Source organism: Sciurus vulgaris, assembly GCF_902686455.1.
Source record: "Sciurus vulgaris genome assembly, chromosome: 16".
Taxonomy (NCBI): Eukaryota; Metazoa; Chordata; class Mammalia; order Rodentia; family Sciuridae; genus Sciurus; species Sciurus vulgaris.
Genome location: NC_136477.1, coordinates 59,058,756 through 59,078,437, shown reverse-complemented (window position 1 = coordinate 59,078,437; position 19,682 = coordinate 59,058,756). Strand labels below are relative to the sequence as shown.

Below are 19,682 nucleotides of genomic sequence, written 5' to 3'. Positions count from 1 at the left end.
TTTTAAGATATCTATACTACCCATAAAATAGTATAGTATCATTTGACACTAAGATGAGTTAAAAATGTGTATTAGAAATTCTGAGGCAATAGCTAAATTTTTTTTAAAAAGGAGAGGAAATAAAATGGAATAATATAAAATGTTCATTTAAAACAGAACAAAGGAGAAAAAAAAAAGAGAAACAAAAACCAAAAGCAACAAATGGAAAACAGTTTCAACCATAGTAGATATTAATTCAACTAGTATCAATTGAAAGACAGATTGGTCAACGTGAAATTCATAAAAAAAAAAAAAAAAAACAACTATATACTGTCTACATCAAATTTACTTTAAATATAAAAACTCAGATTAGAAGCAGAGGGATGATAGCTGGGTGGAGTGGTGCACGCCTGTCATCCCAGCAGCTCGGGAAGCTGAGGCAGGAGGAAACAAGTTCAAAGCCAGTCTCAGCAACTTAGTGAGGCCCTAAGCAATTCAGTGAGACCCTGTCTCTAAATAAAAAATTAAAAGGGCTGGGGATGTGGCTCAGTGGTTAAATGCCCCTGGGTTCAATAATAATCCCTGGTCCAAAAAAAAAAGCAAAGCAACAGAGAAACGTATACTGGGCTAACACCAAACCAGGGAAAGTGGAAAGAGCTATACTAATTTCAAACAAAAAATGGAGGATAGGAAGCTAAGGGACATTCAGGAGGCAACTAAACAGATTTCATCTTGGAATGATTCAAACTAGCTATAGACAGAAGACTCTTCCCCTTCTGTGATGGATTAGATCAGGTGTCCACCTATAGCTCATGTGTGAGGCAATGTAAGAACATTCAGAGGTGAGATGCCCCAATCAATGAATTAATCCCCTGATGGGATTAAGTGAGTGGTAACTGAAGGCAGGTAGGGTGTGGCTGGAGGAGGTGGGTTGATGGGTACATGCCTTTGGGTTTATATTTTGTCCTGGTTGAGCAGAACTTTTTCTCTCTCTCTCTTTTTCTCTCTCCTTCTCACCCTATTTTCTGATGCCATGTCCTGAGCCACTTCCCTCCACCACACTCTTCCGCCATGATGTTCTGCCTCACCTTGAGCCCTGAGGAATGAACCTGGTTGTTTATGGACTGAACTTCTGAAACTGTGAGCCCCCAGATAAACTTTTCCTCCTCTAATTGCTCTTGTCAGGTCTTTTTATCACAGCAATAAAATAGCTGACGAAAACACCTACCTTTACACATGACAGTAATGAGGTCTCTGGGTGACAGATGGTGACCGCGTGACTTGCAGCTCTGAACATAACCCCTCTCCCTGAGTGTCTTCCGGTTGCCTCCTTGGATCTCCTCCACTAACCCAACTCTCTACATTCCATCCCATCCCATCCTTACCACAAGCCCCTCCCCACCTCAGTCCATGTGACCTTACCCTTCCTGACACAGTGACCATGCTAGTAGTGGTGGTGAGTAGCGGGTGTCCTCCTGTATTATTGATTATATTTACAGTCCATCTGGAAGTCTGAGTACCTTATTTCAATTCAATTCTGCTTGAAAAATCCTGCTTCCTGGGACAGTGTAGAGGCCTCTGAGCAAGAAACAGGGGTGAGAGAATTCTCTTGCTTACCATTTATTGCATCTTTTTGTTTCTTAATAGTGAAATAAACTTATGCCCTAAAAGATATCTTTCCAAGTAAGGTATTGTGCCTCCATGTGTCTACAGAAACAGCATCGTGTAAGGACTAAGCACCTCAGCTTTTTCTGGATAAGCATTGTAGTGGGGCAGTGGGGGAGGGGCAGGAGCGGGTGGAGAGTGGAGGGAAGTGTCTCCAAGGTCAAACTGCTAATTCAGGGTACCCCCAAAGTCAGTGACAAATCTTGGAACATAGATCTTCGAACATATACTGGTATTCTATTAACAGATCCTTATTTTCTTTCAGGCATCAGATATTAGGACGTAGAATACCAAATCAACATCCTAATAACTTCTGGGAGAGATTTTAAAAGTTCCAAATAAGGAGCAGTTTCTGAGAATTTCGTGGTAGCTTGTGAAGGAGAAAAACAAATCTCCCATTTAATGATAAATGTAACTCTATGTCTATGGATTCATTATCTTTCCCTCCTTGCTAAAATAAGGGTGCCAAGTCAATGTAGGCCACAGATAAACATGTGGAAATAAACATTATCTTCCCCTCAGTCAAGTATATTGACTGAAGGCTAACAATGATCAGCTTTTTATGGGAAAGTGATATTTGGAATTTCTAAGGGGCATAATTAGCGATGGAATCATCAAAAGGCTCAACAATTATTCTGTAGCAGAGCTTATAATTATGGGTCTGAGTATTTTAATTATATACTCCTACTTTATAACTCAGCTGTAAAACAAACATGAAAGGGAAGAAAAAAGATGAGTCCATTGCATTAGAAACCAGAATATGTAAATTTTTGCTTTACAATTTGAGGTGGTAATTCTGCCTTTGATGGATTGTTTAAAGTGCAATCTTTTTGTAAAAAAAAGCCCCGGTCCTTTGAATAGCCTCTATGTTTTCAATGTTTATGACTTTCACAGGTGCGAAGAAATACACATCAAATAGGTAAAATGCATTCAAGGTTGGAAATTCAGGTCATGTCATTTCAGTACATATTTTGCAGGCAAAATTAATAAATAGGAGTCTATTTCTTTCTTCTGAGCCTTAATTACTCTGAGAATGTATTAGGACTTGGGATTGCAATGAAGAGAAAACATGCAATTTCAACTCATGTATACATTTTGTAATGCTTAAAGTTATCTCTGTAAACATTTATCCTATCTTTATTAAAACTTTCAAAAAATTTTTTTTTTTTTTTTTTTTTTTTTTTTTTTTTTTGTAGCAGGGGTTGAACCCAGGGGTGCTTACTCACTGAGCCACATCTCCAGCCCTTTTTATATTTTATTTAGAGACAGGGTCTTGCTGAGTTGCTTAGGACCTTGCTAAGTTGCTGAGGCTGACTTTGAATTCAGGATCTGAGCCTCAGCCTCTGGAGCTACTGGGATTATACGTGTGCACCACTGCACCCAGCTCAGAATTCTTTCTTCTAGCTTCTTGAATTGCATAGGAGATTAATGTTATCTATATTTACCCTACTGTGCAACAGTACACTAGAGCTTCTTGCTCCTAGCTTACTATCTGTCAATTGATATTTCCCCATCCCTCCTACCACTACTCTCCCTGGCCCACAGTAATCCCAGTTCTATTTTCCATTTCTGTGAGATCAGCTTTTTAGAATTCTTCCTATGAATGACATCATCTGGGCAACACAATGACTTGCCTCGCTGGGCCTAAGTACGATACTGAACGCAAAGATCTCCAGTTTCATCTATGTGACTGCAAATGACAGGATAGCATTTTTTATGACTGAATAGTATTCCTTGTGCATATATACCACATTTGCTTTATCTACCAGCTGATGGATATTTAGGTGAATTCCAATGCTCTTCACTATTGTGAATATTGCTATAGTGAACACAGCTGTGCAGATGTCTCTCCAACATACTAATTTTTTTTCTTTGGATATATACCTCTAGGTTGGATAGCTGGTTCATGTGGCCATTCTCTTTTTAACATTCTTGAGAAAACTCCTGACTGTTTTCCACAGTATCTCTACTAATGTCCATAAACAGTGTGTAAGAGTTCTCTTCTCTCCTCCTCCCATTCAGCACTTGTTATCATTAGACTTTTTGGCAATAGTCATTCTTCCTGGGCTGAAGTGATATCTCATTTTGGGTTTGATTTGCATTTCCCTGATGATTAGTGATGTGGAACATTTTTTAAAAATTTACCTGTTGATCATTTCTAGTCTTTTTCCCCCCGAAATATCTATTTAGGTTTATTGCCTTTTTGGGGGATGAGGGAGGTTACCAGAGAGTGTTTAACCACTGAGCCACATCCCCAGCCCTTTTTATGTTTTATTTGGAGACAAAGTCTCATTAGGTTGCTTAGGGTCTCACTAAGTTACTGAGGCTGGCTTTGAACTTGAGATCCTCCTGTCTCAGCCTCCCGAGTTGCTGGTATTACAGGCAAGTATCCCTGCACCTGACCAGTACCAATTCTTGAAAAGACCACCCTTTCTTTGTCAAAAACAAACAAGTTGGCTGTAGATGCTTGGGTTTACTTCTGGGCTCTTTATTTTGTTCCATTCTATGTTTTGCTTGATTACTTCAGTTTTGTAGTACATTTTGAAGTCAGATGGTGTAACACCTCTCATTTAGTTCTTTTTGATCAAAATGGCTTTGGCGATTCAGGATTTTTTGTGGTTCCATCTGAATTTTAAATTTGCTTTTTTCTAGTTCTGTGAAGAGTGCCATTGGTGTTTGATAGGGATTGCACTGAATCTGTAAATTGCTTTAGGTAGCATGGACGTATGATTACATTGATTCTTCCAATCCATGAACACATTCTTTCTTTCCATATTTATATGGCATCTTCAATTTCTTTCATCAATATTTTATAATTTCCACTGTAGACATCTTTCTTTTTTGTATGTATTTTTTTGTGTTCATTTATTTTATTTTATTTTTTTGAGCCCAGGGATGCTTAACCACTAAGTCATGTCCCTGGTCCCTTTTTATTATTTTGAGACAGGGTCTCACTGAGTTGCTTAGGGCCTCACTAAGTTGCTGAGGTTGGCTTTGAGCTTGAGATCCTCCTGCCTCAGCCTCCCAAGTCTCTGGGACTTCCATCTTTATTAAATTTATTCTTAGGTATTTGATTATTTTTACTGCAACTTGAAAATGGGATTGCTTTGTTGAGTTCTTTGTCAGATCATTTGCTGTTGGCAGGTAGCAATGCTAAGGATTTTTGTATGCTGATTTTGTATCATGCAACTTTGCTGAGTTCACACATGAGTCTCACAGTACAAGGACCCCCACAATCTCAGGTGTGCAGTGGGGCCCATGCTATCTCTGTCAGTGATGCAGGCCAAACCTGAGTTCACTGCATTGGGGTACAATTCTCTGCCTGTCTTCAGAGTGAGCGTAGAGTCCTATCTGTGAGTACTGGCCTGGTGATACCTAGTGGTTCTGCCTGATGTTGGTGGATAAAAATCCCTTAGCTATCAAAGTTAACCCTAAACTAGGTCACCCCTGAGTTTCATGGCTGCAAAAGGCCTGCACAGTCTTGGGTGGAGGGCAGGTATGTGCAGGACTCACTCCAGGGCTGGAACTGGTATGCCAAAACTAGATTCTGTCCCACCCAAGCACGGTTCTGTGCCTGATTATAGGCAAGTGTAAAGACTGTCTGTCAGTTATGGTCCACACACAGGGCTGTCAGTTCCTGTGGTGAGATGGGTTGGTGGGCCTAGCATTGGGCCCAAGGTAGAGCCTTGTGCTAGTTTTCCTGCCCTACTCCCTAGTAGATGGACTTCTGTTCTCCACTCTGCAGCCCCATATTGGGGGAGGGGTAGTAGCAGTAGTCAGCAGCCTGGACAACTAGGCCTAAGGTGCTTCCTGCAGCTCAGTCTCTGGCTATTGTCCTGGCAGGAGGGTATATGGGACTTTGTCCAGCACTGGGCTTCACTGTGGTGGGCCTGGTACTGGGTTCCAAGTGTAAGGCCTGGACTTCCTTCTCTGTCTTCATAAGCAGGAGGTGTTGGAGCTGAACTACATAAGTGACACTAGAAGCTTCCTGCAATGCATATTTTCATTTATTTATTTTTTTTAAATCCTAGATGCAGGCTCTATGGTCTCTTACTTGATTTCCTTAGCTCTTGTGAAGGGAGCTAGTGTGTGAATAGGTATTCAGCTTGTTGTGTCTGGGAAGTTGATGGCTGGAGGAACTTACTTGGCCACCATCTTGCTCCATCTCTTGAGACTCTACAGTAACCAGCCTATCAACACTTACCAAATCTTCCTTAACTCTGTCCTGTGAATACAGAGCCTATTCATAATATGAAGATTTCAAAATCTCTTTTCATCTCGTCTATTTTGGTCAATATTAAACCTTCTCTTCCTCTGAAAGCATTTGTAGAAATGGTTCAAAACACTTAACTTTTAGTGTTGGGTATAACTTGGCAAAGAAATGGTTTCCTCTTGTCTTCTCAAGCCCTAATCGCACATCACCATTTCAAAATTACCTCTCATGGAAATATAAGCTCCATACAAGCAGGAATTGGGTTCATCTTGTTCATAACAGTCCCCTGGGTCTGTGATAGGCTTAAATAAAACAAGTAAATTAGACAGGTATTAAAATGACATATTTTTCAAGAAAAGAGCTTTCAATGTTTCAATTTTGAATATAATCTTCAAAATTTCTGAAAATATAGTCACTACAAAACAGTTAAAATTGTGTCAATTTATCAATTGTATGAAGAGTTATTGACTGCCTGTTCTGAATGCACTGTTCTAGGTCTGAAAATAGAATATCGAGTACAGCATTAATAAAGCATCCAAACTCATGGAGTTTATAGTCCAGGAGGGAAAACTGTCGATGACCAAATAACAGATAAATGATATTATATCAGCTAGTAAGTAGTATAGGGAAAGAAAATAAAGGCAAAAGGAGAGAGAGAGAGAGAGAGTAATGGAGAGAGAGCGGTGAATGGTGCATATTATTTTGCATAGGGTCAGAGTAGGTAGAGCTTCTCTGAGAAGATGATATTGGATCAGGGATCTGAGTGAATTATATGGCGTGGGGGACCATGCATGTATCTTGGGTAGAATATTGCAGACAAAGGCAACAGTAAGTGCAAAGGCCCTGTGGAGAGAACAGTCTTCACCTTTTGAAGGTACTGCAAAGATATTGCTATGTCTGCAAAGCCAAGAATAAGAAGTTGCAAAGTTGATATTGGGATATATAAACATTGGAAAAAACTTTGGTGTTTTGTTTTGCTTGATGTGGGATTTACTTGGAAATTTTTAGATAGGGGAAGACATGTTATTACTGACAGAAAAGATCAAGTTACTGTATGGTAAAAAATGGACTATAAAAAGTCAAAAGTGCAAATTAGGAAACCATTCAGAGGTGATTGTAATCATCAAGGTGAGAGATGATGGTGTGAGAGATGATAGCAGCTTGGGATGGGGAGCATTCACTGGATTTTATATATTTATATATTTGGGAAAATAGATAAAATCCAATGACTTTTTATTATGAAATGTTTCAAACATACAGAAAAGTTGAAAGTGTTGAAAATGGAGTGATCACCTGTATACCCACCCTGAGCCTACCATGGCTGTTTGACCCTGTCTGCATGATTACCCAGCTGTCCATTCTTGCCTGGGTCTATCAGTTTCTTCTGTTTCCTGGAAGCACTTCCTAGTAAGTTGCTTTTTGGGGAGCGGGGTGCTGGGATTACTCCAGGGCCTCATACAGGTTAAGGGTTTGCTGAACCCATGAGCTACACCCCCAGCACTGTAAGATGCAAACGAAGCTCTCTCCTTCATTCCTAAACACTGCAGCAGTTTGCCTACATTTTGAAGGCCTTGTTGACAGACTCGTAGGCAAATTGGATGTGGAGTGTAAAGGAGAGAGAGGCATCCAGACAGCTTCTTGGATTGGGGCCTGAACAACTCACTGAAGAGGAATGGGGTTGGGGAAGAAAAGCAAGTGATTTGTTTTGTGCAAGTTGAGACTAAGAAGCCAATTAGGTATCCAGGAAGAGTAACGGCTAGATTAAAAAACAAAAACAAAACAAAAACCCCCCAAAACAAACCTGGAGTTGAGCATAGACCTGGGAGCTAGAATATTAATGTGGAGTTATCAGCTTGTACATGGGATTTACAGCCAGGGACTAAATAAGATGTCCAGGGAGTAAGTGTGGATATAGAAAAGATTCAAGGAACCAGGTGCAGTGGCTCATGCTTGTCATCCCAGTGGCTCGGGAGGCTGAGGCAGGAGGATCTCGAGTTCAAAGCCAGCCTCAGCAACTTAGTGAGGCCCTAAGCAACTCAGTGAGACCCTGTCTCTAAATAAAATATAAAAAGGGCTGGGGATGTGACTCAGTGGTTAAGTGCCCCAGGGTTCAATTCCTGGTACCAAAAAACAAAACAAACACACACACACAAAAACCCCATAAAAAACAAACCACCACCAACAATAAACCACAGCTGTGGTCAGTGTCAAACAGAAGGACATGTGAGGAAAGGCAGGGGCAGCATCTGAGGAGTCACTATGCAGGAACCTGCCCGGATATTGAAGACTACTCAGAGAAAGAAAATGAAGATCTGGCAATGATTCACCTTTGCCAGGTCAACAGCCACCAAAACAAACAAGTGTTTTGACATTCACATGACATCACTTCACCTGGGCGTTGCCTGCCTACACAACTCTGCTTACGCACAACTTTTGCATCTTTTAGACAAATTCTTTGAACTGCTGAATGCCAGTTAACACAGCGAAGGAATTTTGTGTTTTTACCTGATTGATTTGGGCTCTGATAGACATTTCAATGCTCTTACAAAATGGTATTATCTGGTTTTGTGTTTTTCCTTCCCCTCATCAATCCATGGGCCCTGTTCTTCAAGCACAGCAGACTGTTAGGAAGGGTTTGCAGAATCACTGAAAGGATTCATTTCTGAGTTGTACCTAGTGTTCCCATCTTCGAACCAAACCCCACTTTAAAATTTCATTTCTTTCTGACACCAAGAGAGAAAGTGTATGTGTGTGTGTGTGTGTGTGTGTGTTTCAGGGGGAGTTTAAGTCATCCACTATGACATTTCTTGGAAAATTCTGGAATGTGATGAAACATCATTTAGTTAAGTCATAGGCTAGCCAGATGAATTTGAGAATGGAGGTGCATAGCTATGTCGTTAGGGGAAAGGGGTTTTAAGGAAAGCTTTAATTATCTAGAAAATGTCTTTAATTCTCCACGTGAAAGGCAGACGATTGGAGAAAACCACAATCATGCTCTTAATAAGTATATTTTGGGGGCAGTATTTACTTTATAACTGCAAAGCTCCAACATCCTCCACAAGAGGGCATGCGAGTTTGTAACATATCATAGGCAGTAGTCACCCCATTGCTAAGTCATCTTGCTATAGGCAGTGAACTCCGAACAGTTGCATAGCAAATTATTCTTAGTTTTGCTGTATGAATTACAAGTGTATACATTCTGATGATGTTTTCTTTTTCAATTTTTTGGTACTAGGGATTGAACCCAGGGGCATATAACCACTGAGCCACATCCCCAGCACTTTTTATTTTTTATTTTGAGATAGAGTCTCACTATGTTGCTTAGGCTTTTATTAAATTGCTGAGGCTGGCCTCTAACTTGGCAATCCTCCTGCCTCAGCCTCCTGAGTTGCTGGGATTACAGGTGTGCACCACTATGTCCGCTTCTGATGACATTTTCTATGTGTCAAAGCTATTGTCTTATAAAGATAAATACACCTGGGTGTGATTATTGACAGGATATGTAAAAAAAAGTCAATAATTTCAGTCCATTCACACAAAGCCAATGAACAAAGATTGGTCTGTTCGAAGTCAGCACGTGGTTGAAGGCCTGGTAAGGATAAGACAGAACAAAAATATTTTGTCATGTCATGTTGGAAAATAATTTTGTTTTGTAAGACTAAAAAAGAAATTATAATAAAATATTAAATTTTAGGAGGATTTAATTCATTAAAGTATTCCTGAAAACATTTCTTGGGACAAATGGAAAATAGCCAGGTAATTCATGCTCCACGTTACCATGGTTCTTTACCTCGAAGGCAACAATAGAATCAAGTGGAATATTTTTAGCAAACATAGATGCCAGGGCCCCTCCTCAGACCGATTAAACCAGGATCTCTGGAGGGGGGTCAGGCACCTGTATCTTTAAAAAGCTCCCTGAACATTTTAATAGTACCTTCAACACTGAAGTTACTGACAGTACGTGATGTCTTCTCACTTGCTGGTAACTGGTATTCACAAATTGAATATGGCACTTCTCCAACCTGGGCTCACCTTTTTATTCTGCCTACAATGCTTTGAGTAGCCCTCGCCAATCAATTCAGAGTTGAAAAGAAGCCCAGTTGCTATCAGTTATTACAGCTTATGAGACATGATTAAATGTTACATATAAGGTAACTGATTTCTAAATGTAGCGACCCACTCTGCTTTTAGCATGATTCAACCAAATATTAATTTCAGCGTCTGTGACAAAGGAAGTTTGAGCTGGGTGTGGTCGTTTATGCCTGTAATTCCCGCAATTGAGGAGGCTGAGGCAGGAGGATCTTAAGGTGGAGGCCAGCCTCAGCAACTTAGGGAGGTTCTGTCTCAAAATGAAAAATAAAAAGGGCTGGGAACGTGGCTTAGTGCCCTGGGTTCAATTCTAGCACCCCCCCCAAAAAAAAAAAAAACAGAACAACAAAACAAGAGCCAAAACGACCGTTCCCCCCAAACAATGACAAAAACACACACAATGGAATTTTCTTCCCCGATCGAGTTGGTCCCTTTTTTTCTGCTGGGCATCTCACTCCCCACCAACTCTGTTGTGCTTTCACTTCATTCAGCCAGAAAAATACCTTGGGGTGCTTCTTACAAGTGGAAAAAGCAAGAGATACCTGAGAAGCTACATCTCCTTCCCTTTTCTTGATTGACAGTTCTGAAGTTTAACACATACTCTTGAGGCTGAAGTTGTCTCCCTGGGACTTTGAGATCATTGCACTTTTACTTGGCTTCCTTCTCTTCTCTGTCCACCAATTTTCTGGAAGCTTTTACTAAATCACTTGTATATACATTTTCATCTCAGGGGCTGTTTCTGGGGAAAACCCTAAGACACATGTTCAAAACTAAGGTCACTGAGGCAAACTGCTGAGTTGCACACAACATACCAGGTCTGATACATTAGCAAGCTATTGGGACAGTGAATTAGAATCACAAAGCAGTGTGCATCAGGAAGAACCAGGGCTTGTAATGGTCTGGTGGAAGCTTGTGAGTGGAAAACTATTTCTACTGCGTATGAAGGGAATGTAAGACAGTGCTATCACACTCTGGAGGAAAGTAGCCAGATGTCATGAGAAACTTCAATGACTTTCAAGGACAAGCCCAAGAGCCGTAGTACTTCTGTCTTAGTAAATGCTTATGGTAAAGTGCTCCAGGGTGAACACGCAAGCCAATACTATAATAATTAATATTGAGTTTAGAGTTTTATTTGTTTTATAGTTTGAAGTTCTCTTTTTAAAAGATGCATCTTTCAAATGTGGTTTATATACACAATGGAATATTACTCAGCCTTAAAGAAGAATGAAATGATGGCATTTGCAGGTAAATGGATGGAACTGGAGACTATCATGCTAAGTGAAATAAGCCAATCCCCCCAAAAACAAAGGCCGAATGTTCTCTCTGATTTGCAGACGTTAACCCACAATGGAGGCAGGCAGAGAATAGAAGTTCATTGGATTAGACAAAGGGGAATGAAGGGAAGGGAATGTAGGAAGGTTGGTAACAGGAAAGACAGTGGAATGAAGGGAACGTCACTTTCCCACGTTCATATATGAACACACGACCAGTGAGACTCCACACCATGTCCAACCACAAGAATGGGAAGTTACACTCCATGTATGATGTGTCAAAATACTCTTGACTGTCATGTAAAACTAAAAAGAATGAATAAAATTTTAAAACAATTAAAAAAGGAAAAAAAAATGCATTTCTCCAATAAAAAGATTTTGTGGCAGATCAGCCATTAGCCAATCTTTCTTGCTTTAAAATGAGCACAGCCTATTTGGCTATTAGAAAAGTCAGTCTGGATCATACTCTGTACTAATTCTTCATAAGAAAATATTTCCCTGGGTCGAACCAAGTTAGACACAGTACATCAGCAGAACAGCACACCCTGCTTAGGTGAGAATTTGAACTGTGTCATTTCTGTCTTGGTAATCCTGGTAAAACCCACTGTCCTTCTGTTTATTTATAATAGAGTTATTGATAGGTTCTACCTTAGGGCTACTATGAGGATTAAATAAGGTAATACAAATGAAGTACTTGGCATGCAGCATTCAATAATTACTAGCTAATATTAATATTATTCTGTGATAATAAACATTCCTGGTTTTTCTCCTGTCTTTTGCTTTTTTCTTCTTCCTCTTTTGTTTTTTGGTACCAGGGATTGAACCCAGGGGTGCTTAACCACTGAGCCACATCCCCAGCCCTTTTTAATATTTTTTTAGAGACAGGATCTCACTGAGTTGCTTAGGGCCTCGCTAAGTTGCTGAGGCTGGCTTTGAACTCTCGATCCTCCTGCCTTAGCCTCCTGAGCTGGTGGAATGACTGGCCTGCACCACCGCACCTGGCTCCCTACCTTTCTGCCGACTCTTTCTTATTTTGCTTCTCAGTTCAAGCTCCTCAGCTGCACCTTCAGACATTCAGTTTTATCAGAGCTGTGTTTCAGACTCCCTGGTCTTTCCCTTTCTGCTTTCTTCTCTTCCTTTCCCTCTCTTCTCTTCCTCTGTAAACAGTAACACTGAACTGCTCTCTAATTGTTTTCACCCGTGTACATTCTTTAATCTTCACCTGAAACATTTAAAAAGTAAGTTCAACTCCATTTTTTTAAAAAAATAGCTATATGCGGTGGCACATGTCTGTAATCCTGGGGGACTGAGGCAGGAGGATCACAAGTTTGAGGCCAGCCTCAGCAATTCAGTGAGGCCCTAAGCAACTTAGCAAGATTGTGTCTTTAAATAAAAAAATAAAAAGGGTTGGGAATGAGGCTTGGTGGTTATCACCCATGAGTTCAATCCCTGACACCAATAAATTAATAAGTAAATAAATATATAAAATAAAAATAAATAAATAAATAATAGAAAGACATCTTGCGTTTCTCCCAGGAAGACTGGATCTGTATTCTCGTGGCATTTCTTCAATGTTTGCAAGCCTTGGTGTCCACTCCTGTAAGGGAGGGCTAAGCTAAGAGGAGTGCCAACCTCAGCATCATTTCGAGATTTAAGTGAGATGATTCAGGAAAGATGCACACAACCAGACTAACTGGTCCCCATCACAGATATTATTTTTATTCTAATGAGACTGAAGACCCTGAAGAATCCACTGTTCCTAAGTCCCTGCTCTTTTTATTTATTTTTTTAGTTGTAGATGGACACAATGCCTTTATTTATTTATCTGTGGTGCTGAGGAGTGAACCCAGCGCTTCACATGTTCTAGGTAAGCGCTCTAACCACTGAGCCACCACCCCAGCCCTTATGATCCCTGCTCTTAAAGGAGATTGAACTCTTGAGGCCCCAGCTCTCCTCACTATGTTGGGGCCTGAAGTTCAGGGTCTGGTATTTCCAATCCCCCAGCTACTATGAAAGCAAATAGTCATGGAGAAGCCTCTCAGAGAAGAGAATAAAGTGGATTCTGAAGATAAGCCCTTCCAGAAGGACTGAAGGTTCCCAGGCCAGGCCAGGCGTTACCACCACCCCCAGCCTGTTCTTGTGCCTCAGGACCTGGGAGTAGGGTTGCTGCTGCTATTTTGAGGGCCAAAATCATTCTTTTCTAGTTGATGGTGTCATTACAGACAAAACAAAACAAAACAAACCCCGTGACCATGAATCTTAAGTTGCCTGGCCCCGGAGAGTTAATTTCTCATCCTTTGAGCTGCTTTTCCTGGTCGGGGCATCTTCCATTTAGGTGACTTTCCCATGGATGGCCCTGGCTGCCTAGCAACCGCCATCTCCAAACCTTTCCTGCTTCTCTGAAGGAGTCGTTCATATCCGCACCGACCATTTTTTTTTTCTTTTTGAATTTAAAAATACTTCATTTTATGAAAAATTAAACCTCATAAAATGTAGTTTGCCGGGTGCATTTATTTGTTCCAAACAATCATTCACGAGGGCGGAATGCCGAAATTAAGTTTGGAATTCTGAATCCTGAGTTGCTGCAAATATAAAAGTGGGTGTCTTTAAAAAAAAAATCATATATATTTTTATATAAGCAGACCTCGGGCTTGTGAGCACTCTCAGGTAATTTAACTACCAATCATCCCCATCCTGCCTCCAGGAAGCAGGCATCCTTATTCCTGTGTTTGCCCTAAAAGTAAGTAGGTGATAGATTGGCCTGCACTTCCGGCATACTAATATTCTACATTGTTCTACAGAAACAGCAGAAATCAATCCCATCTTATTTCTGTGTGTAGAAATGGAAGGTGTGAATCAAATTAATCAGAACACGCTGATGCATGAGAAAATCAATAAATTTAAAGGTCACTAATTTCTTCAAATGATTTTTGGGTTACTTTGCAATCCTTCTGGGTTGCATCTTCTCTATTAAATTATCTCTGGGTGTACACAATTATTAAGTCAGTAGCACTGGTATAATTAACTCCTGATATTAATCCTCCCATGGATTTTTGCCCTGGCTTTTTGTAATCATTTGATTCTCATCTGCATTAGAAATCCTGACCCCATCTCTCCTCTTTGGCAAGAGCTTTGCCTTACAAATGCAACACAGGGAATAGAAGAGCAATAGACAAGTCACTGAAACCTCAGCCCTTGGGCTGAGGGAAACCTCTTGAATTTTCTAAGCCTCAGTGTTCCCATCTGTGAGGTGGGATAATATCAGCACCTGTGACGGAGGGTTATGAGAGTCAAAAGACAATGTATTTGAAGCATTTGACAGAATCACCGGAAGGGAGTATCGTAAGCACAAAAGGACGGCAAGCAGACCTCCACAGATACAGAGAAGCCTTTATTGCTTTGCAGACTTGGGCGCCATTCCGGTCCACTTTCTGGGGATGGGAAAATGGCCCCCAGTTACAGAGGGGATTCTGGTTTTATAGGGCAGTAGGAGGAGGATGTAATCATTGTGCACGTGCAGTTTTGACCATGGGGGGCTAGTTGTACAGGTTAAAACCAGACCCCCGAAGGATGAGTATTCACTTCTTGCCCATTGTCATTCAGGACGAGGCTGACCTGGGGAAGGCCAAGGTTCAGGGCCTGGCATTCCGTATCCGCCCTTTCCTTTAGGGCCCACTGTTATCAGGAAGGCACTGCGGGAGGCTTAATGTTTGGCCAATTTCCTTTTCCACTTCAGAGCCACGCTGACCCTCCATTTTCTTGGGGAGTTATCTCACAGGAATTTTATTGTCCATAACCCTTCAACTATGAATGAAAAGCAACTTGATAAGACACTGGCTGGACATGCAAAGTCAGGGGAACAGATGTCCCCGTATTTCATTTCTTTTTCTTTCTACACATCTTGATCCCTAACAAAAAAAATGTCCATCCTCACCACAATAAACTAACAAATTAGCCCCTGTTCTCAGGGGACAGTCAGTATGCTTTTCTAAATGCAACTCATCTTTATTTTCTTTTTATTTATTTATTTGTTTACTTGGTACTGTAAGGCCCCCAAAAAGGAAACCCCAACTCTGTCCCATGGATGGACGGCCACCCCAATCAACCGCAGGAGGCGTCACTTGATGCAAACCGCAAGAGGTGTTTATTCCAGCGCGCTGGGAGTCGAGTCCCTAGTGGAAAATCTTGTAGGTTTATAAAGGCAGAAACCACACATCGGGAGGGGTCGCACATGAAAGGGAAAAGGGGGACAAAGCTGCCGGGAAATTTCAAAGGGGGTCTGGGTTTGCTGATAACATACAACATGTTTCACAATGTTTTACAACAGGGCGTAGATTCTGGTCAATAGTTTCTGGTAATCATTCTGTTTGATCACTATCTGGCTATCTGGCTCAATTTACCCTTTTATTCTCTGTTTGGGGCTGTTTCTTGGAACAGCTTTAAGGGCTTTGTTCCCATTCCTGGGAGGGTGACCTTAGGGAGTTGAGATGACTGGGAGGGTGACCTTAGGGAGTTAAGATAACTGGGAGGGTGACCTCAGACAGCTTAAAAAAATGTCCATTCTTTCAGTACCAGGTATTGACCTCAGGGGCACGGAAACCACTGAGTCACATCTCCAAACCCTTTTTACATTTTCTTTAGAGACAGGGTCTCACTAGGTTTGCTGAGGCCCTCGCTAAGTTGCGGAGACTGGCCTTTAAACTGCCATCCTCCTGCCTCAGCCTCCCAGGCCACTGGGATTACAGGTGTGCGCCACTGCACCCAGTTTTTTCTTTTTCTTTACTTTTGCTGCAGGGGGAATGCTGTGAGAAATGTTAGGGCAAATTAATTGAATTTAAGAGACGAAGAAAAGGGATTTTTAATACTTAAGGGCAGGCTGTTGATACCACCGTTTACTGGTGACGAGTTCTGCTCCTTCTAATGTTGAAGATTGAACACTAGAGAAGCAGCCAAGGCAAGCAGATTAAGCAGGTTTTATTTAAAGCTAATAATACAGACTTCTCCCGGCAGGAAGAAGGGGGCCATGGCTGATGTTCTAAAGTCCCAAGAAGTGAGCGCACCCTACATCTTTTATAGATTAAATTCTCTTTTGTTCTCCAGTTCTCTCCCCCCCTTATCTCTCCTTCCTGCCTACGTGACTAGGCCTGGTTTTGCATTAAGTGAGAAGCCATGGGCAGGGGGAGGGCCAAGGTGTTTCAGGCAGGTAAGGGCCCAGGAGGCATTAATTAGCAGCTCCATGCTTTCAGTCCTGATAAAGGCAGGTAAATTTGGTAATCAATGAGCTCTGGAGATCCTTGACATTCCAGATGGCTTCATGACTTCATTTCCTCCATTTGACTGATTCCTTATTTCTACACTAACTACCTGTCCTTAATTCTGGCTTCACTGTCTAAGTTGAAGTCAGTTCATTGGAGTGTAATTCCTCTTCCTCTCTCTCCCCTCCTCCTCCCCTTCTTCCTCTTCCTCCCCCTCCCCCTCCTCTGCCCCCTCCCCCTCTGTCCTTCCCCTTTCCCTTTCCTCCCCTCCTCCCCTCCTCCCTTCCCTCTGCCTCCCCTTCTCCAGCTCCTCTTCCTTCATCATTGGCAAGCATTTACTGCGCATCTGTTCTGTTGAGGGCAGGTTGCAGGTGAGCAGCCCAGGCCTGGTACTTGGAGGCATGAGGAATCTCCCCAGTATCACTGCAATGTGTTTTCCTTTCCAATACGTAGTACTTCATTTCCCCGGAGGATTCTGGCTTCACAATCGACAGCATCGGGACCATTTCGACAGCATCAGGCTTTGACTTTGAGAGGGAAACTAGAAGGTAAAGACCGCTCCTGGGTTTTCATTTGAAATGTGGGTTCTTTTGTTCCTATTTCCCTTTTGTGAAATATTTCCCCCCCTCTGGCCTTAATGTGTTCCCAAAATAAAGGTGCTTTGGGGATGTCTTAAAAATGCAAAAAGAGCTGGACATGGTGGTGCACACCTGGAATCCCAGCAGCTCGGGAGGCTGAGGCAGGAGGATCGAAAGTTCAAAGCCAGCCTCAGCAACTTAGCAAGGCCTTAGGCAACTTGACAAGACCCTGTTTCAAAATACAAAATAAAAAGGACTGGGGATGTGGCTCAGTGGTTAAGTGCCCCTGGGTTCAATCCCTGGTATCAACAAAACGAAACAAACAAACCAGAAATCAGAGGTGGCACAGGCCTGTGATCCCAGTTCTTTGAGAGGCTGAGGCAGGCGGTGAGTTCAAGGTCAGTAAGGGTGAGGATGTAGCTTGTGATAGAACGCTTGCCTAGCATGTGTGAGGCCCCAGGACCAAAAAAAAAAAAATCAGCACTTAATTTTCAATCATACCATTGCTGATATAGGTGCTGGACTGGCCTGTCTGCTTTGTCCACTTCCTTCAGAGTGAAATATCAGCAACATTTCAGGCGTGGTGTTTCAAACTGTGGTGCAAGTGGGTGGGAACCTCTCTTGTTAGTAGCAAAGATCCAGCAGAGACTAGGTGCCCACACGCCTTACAGATGATCTCCCACTGAAAAAGGTTCAGAATACAGAAGTGGCATGTGCTTGCTTTTGCCAACCTCATAAAGTCAGCAGAGAAGTTTGCCTAAATTTGAATTATCTTCATATGATTAGCAATCTCCAAACTATTAGTTTTCCCTTAATCCCAAAGTCTACCCCAAGTCCAATAATTCTTTGAATTATCTGATCTTTTTTTTGGTTCTGAGGATTGAATCCAGGGATGCTTAACCACTGAGCCACATCCCCAGCCCTATTTTGTATTTTATTTAGAGACAAGGTCTCACTAAGTTGCTTAGGGCCTCACTAAATTGCTGAGGTTGGCTTTGAACTCTCTATCCTCCCACCTCAGCCTCCCAAGCCACTGGGATTACAGGTGTGTGCCACCACACCCAGTGAATTATCTGATCTTATAAACTGCTCTGGGAATGATGAATAATGCCCTTCGTAGTTTCTTTTTCTTTTCTTTTTGGCCTGATCTACCTCATGGAAAAATGATTGTGTACATTCAAGATATTTATAAATCTTAAGATTTGGTATCAAATAAAAGTCAAAGTCATTAATGAGAGTTGATGAAGCAAACTTTATTCTTGATCAATAAACATGAATTTTTTTTTTTTTTTTTTAAGTATCTTTGAAACCAGAGGTGCTGACACTAGCAAATTGAAGCTTGGATTGCAGAATTAGAATAAATAGCTATTTGGCTAAAGCTTGTGAGGCATTCTTACCAGAGTTCCACAGAGATCGCAATATTCTGCAATTTCCTTCTTACTGCCAGAGTGTCTAGGGTCACTGAGCAGACCTTTAAGTGGGAATAAAGGAAATTTTGGATGCCTCATTGATTTTTGTCGATACTCTCCTTTGAAAGGAGTTTTTGGGGGGCAATGCAATTACTTGCTCAAATCCTGATGGAAGAATTAGGGAGTCTCCTTACCTTTTTCGTCCCTTGCAGTCAACCCTCCAGCATCCGGGAGACCAAATGTTCCTTGAACCCCTTAGTGGAAGGAATCTTGTCCACTCCTTATTGCTCCCATTCTTGGAGTTCTGATTTCCCAGAAGAGTTATGTTTAAAATGTCTTATTTTTTAATTTTTATTTTTGGTACCGGGGCTTGAATCTAGGGGCACTCAATCACTGAGCCACCTCCCCACCCCTATTTTCTATTTTATTTAAAAACAGGGGCTCACTGAATTGCTTAGGGGCTTGCTAAGTTGTTGAGGCTGGCTTTGAACTCTTGATACTCCTACCTCAGCCTCCCTAGCTTTGGGATTACAGGCCTGCGCCACCATGCCTGGCTAAAATGCCTTTACTCTTAAAAAGGGAATCAGTTTGGTGGTTTTTGTCAACAGTTGCCTCAAATGTATCAACTTCTTGTAGGAAAAATTAGGAAATAATAGGAAACACAGAACTGTTTTATAATTTTTTTTAATTTAAAAATTTTTTTTTTACTATAAACAGAAGGAAAACTGGCCATTTCGATTTCAAATATGAGTAGATTTCAAATTAAAATAATTTTTTTTTTTGGTCCTGAGTGGATAACCAACTCTAATCAACTCTCTCCATTTACCCAGGACCTGAGGAACTTCCTGGGATGTGGGACTTTTGTTGCTAAACTTGGACTGTGCTGGGCAAATTGGGAGACTAGATTATGAGACATCAGTCTACGGATGTGAAGAAACACTAATTTTCCTCATTTCATTATGCTCATTCCTCAAACCCATATGCATCTCTGCTAAAATAATATTCATTATTTAATCTTACCACCCTAATTTTTCCCAGTTATTAAGTTGCTTTAAAGGGTTCATAACATCTCCTTTGCATCTGTCATTTTTCCATATTAAAAAAAAAATGAAAGGACCATAGCCAATACCCATAAGCTTTGCTTACAACATGCTAAGTAATTCCTATGATTTTTTTTACTGTTTATGGGGATTAAAAGGCTTTTCTAGCTGGGTGCTGTGGAA

At 41.3% G+C, this 19,682-nt stretch overlaps 1 protein-coding gene across 4 annotated transcripts in view; it reads left to right on the top strand.

The window, feature by feature from the left end:
• LOC306646022 (cadherin-related family member 3-like) overlaps nucleotides 1–19,682 on the top strand; it is a 77,346-nt gene that overhangs the window by 20,367 nt on the left and 37,297 nt on the right. For all 4 annotated transcript variants that reach the window (XM_079114389.1, XM_079114390.1, XM_079114391.1 and 1 more), the window contains one exon: nucleotides 16,926–17,020. In XM_079114389.1, the coding sequence (XP_078970515.1) occupies nucleotides 16,926–17,020 (95 nt within the window). The remainder of the gene's footprint in view (nucleotides 1–16,925; nucleotides 17,021–19,682) is intronic.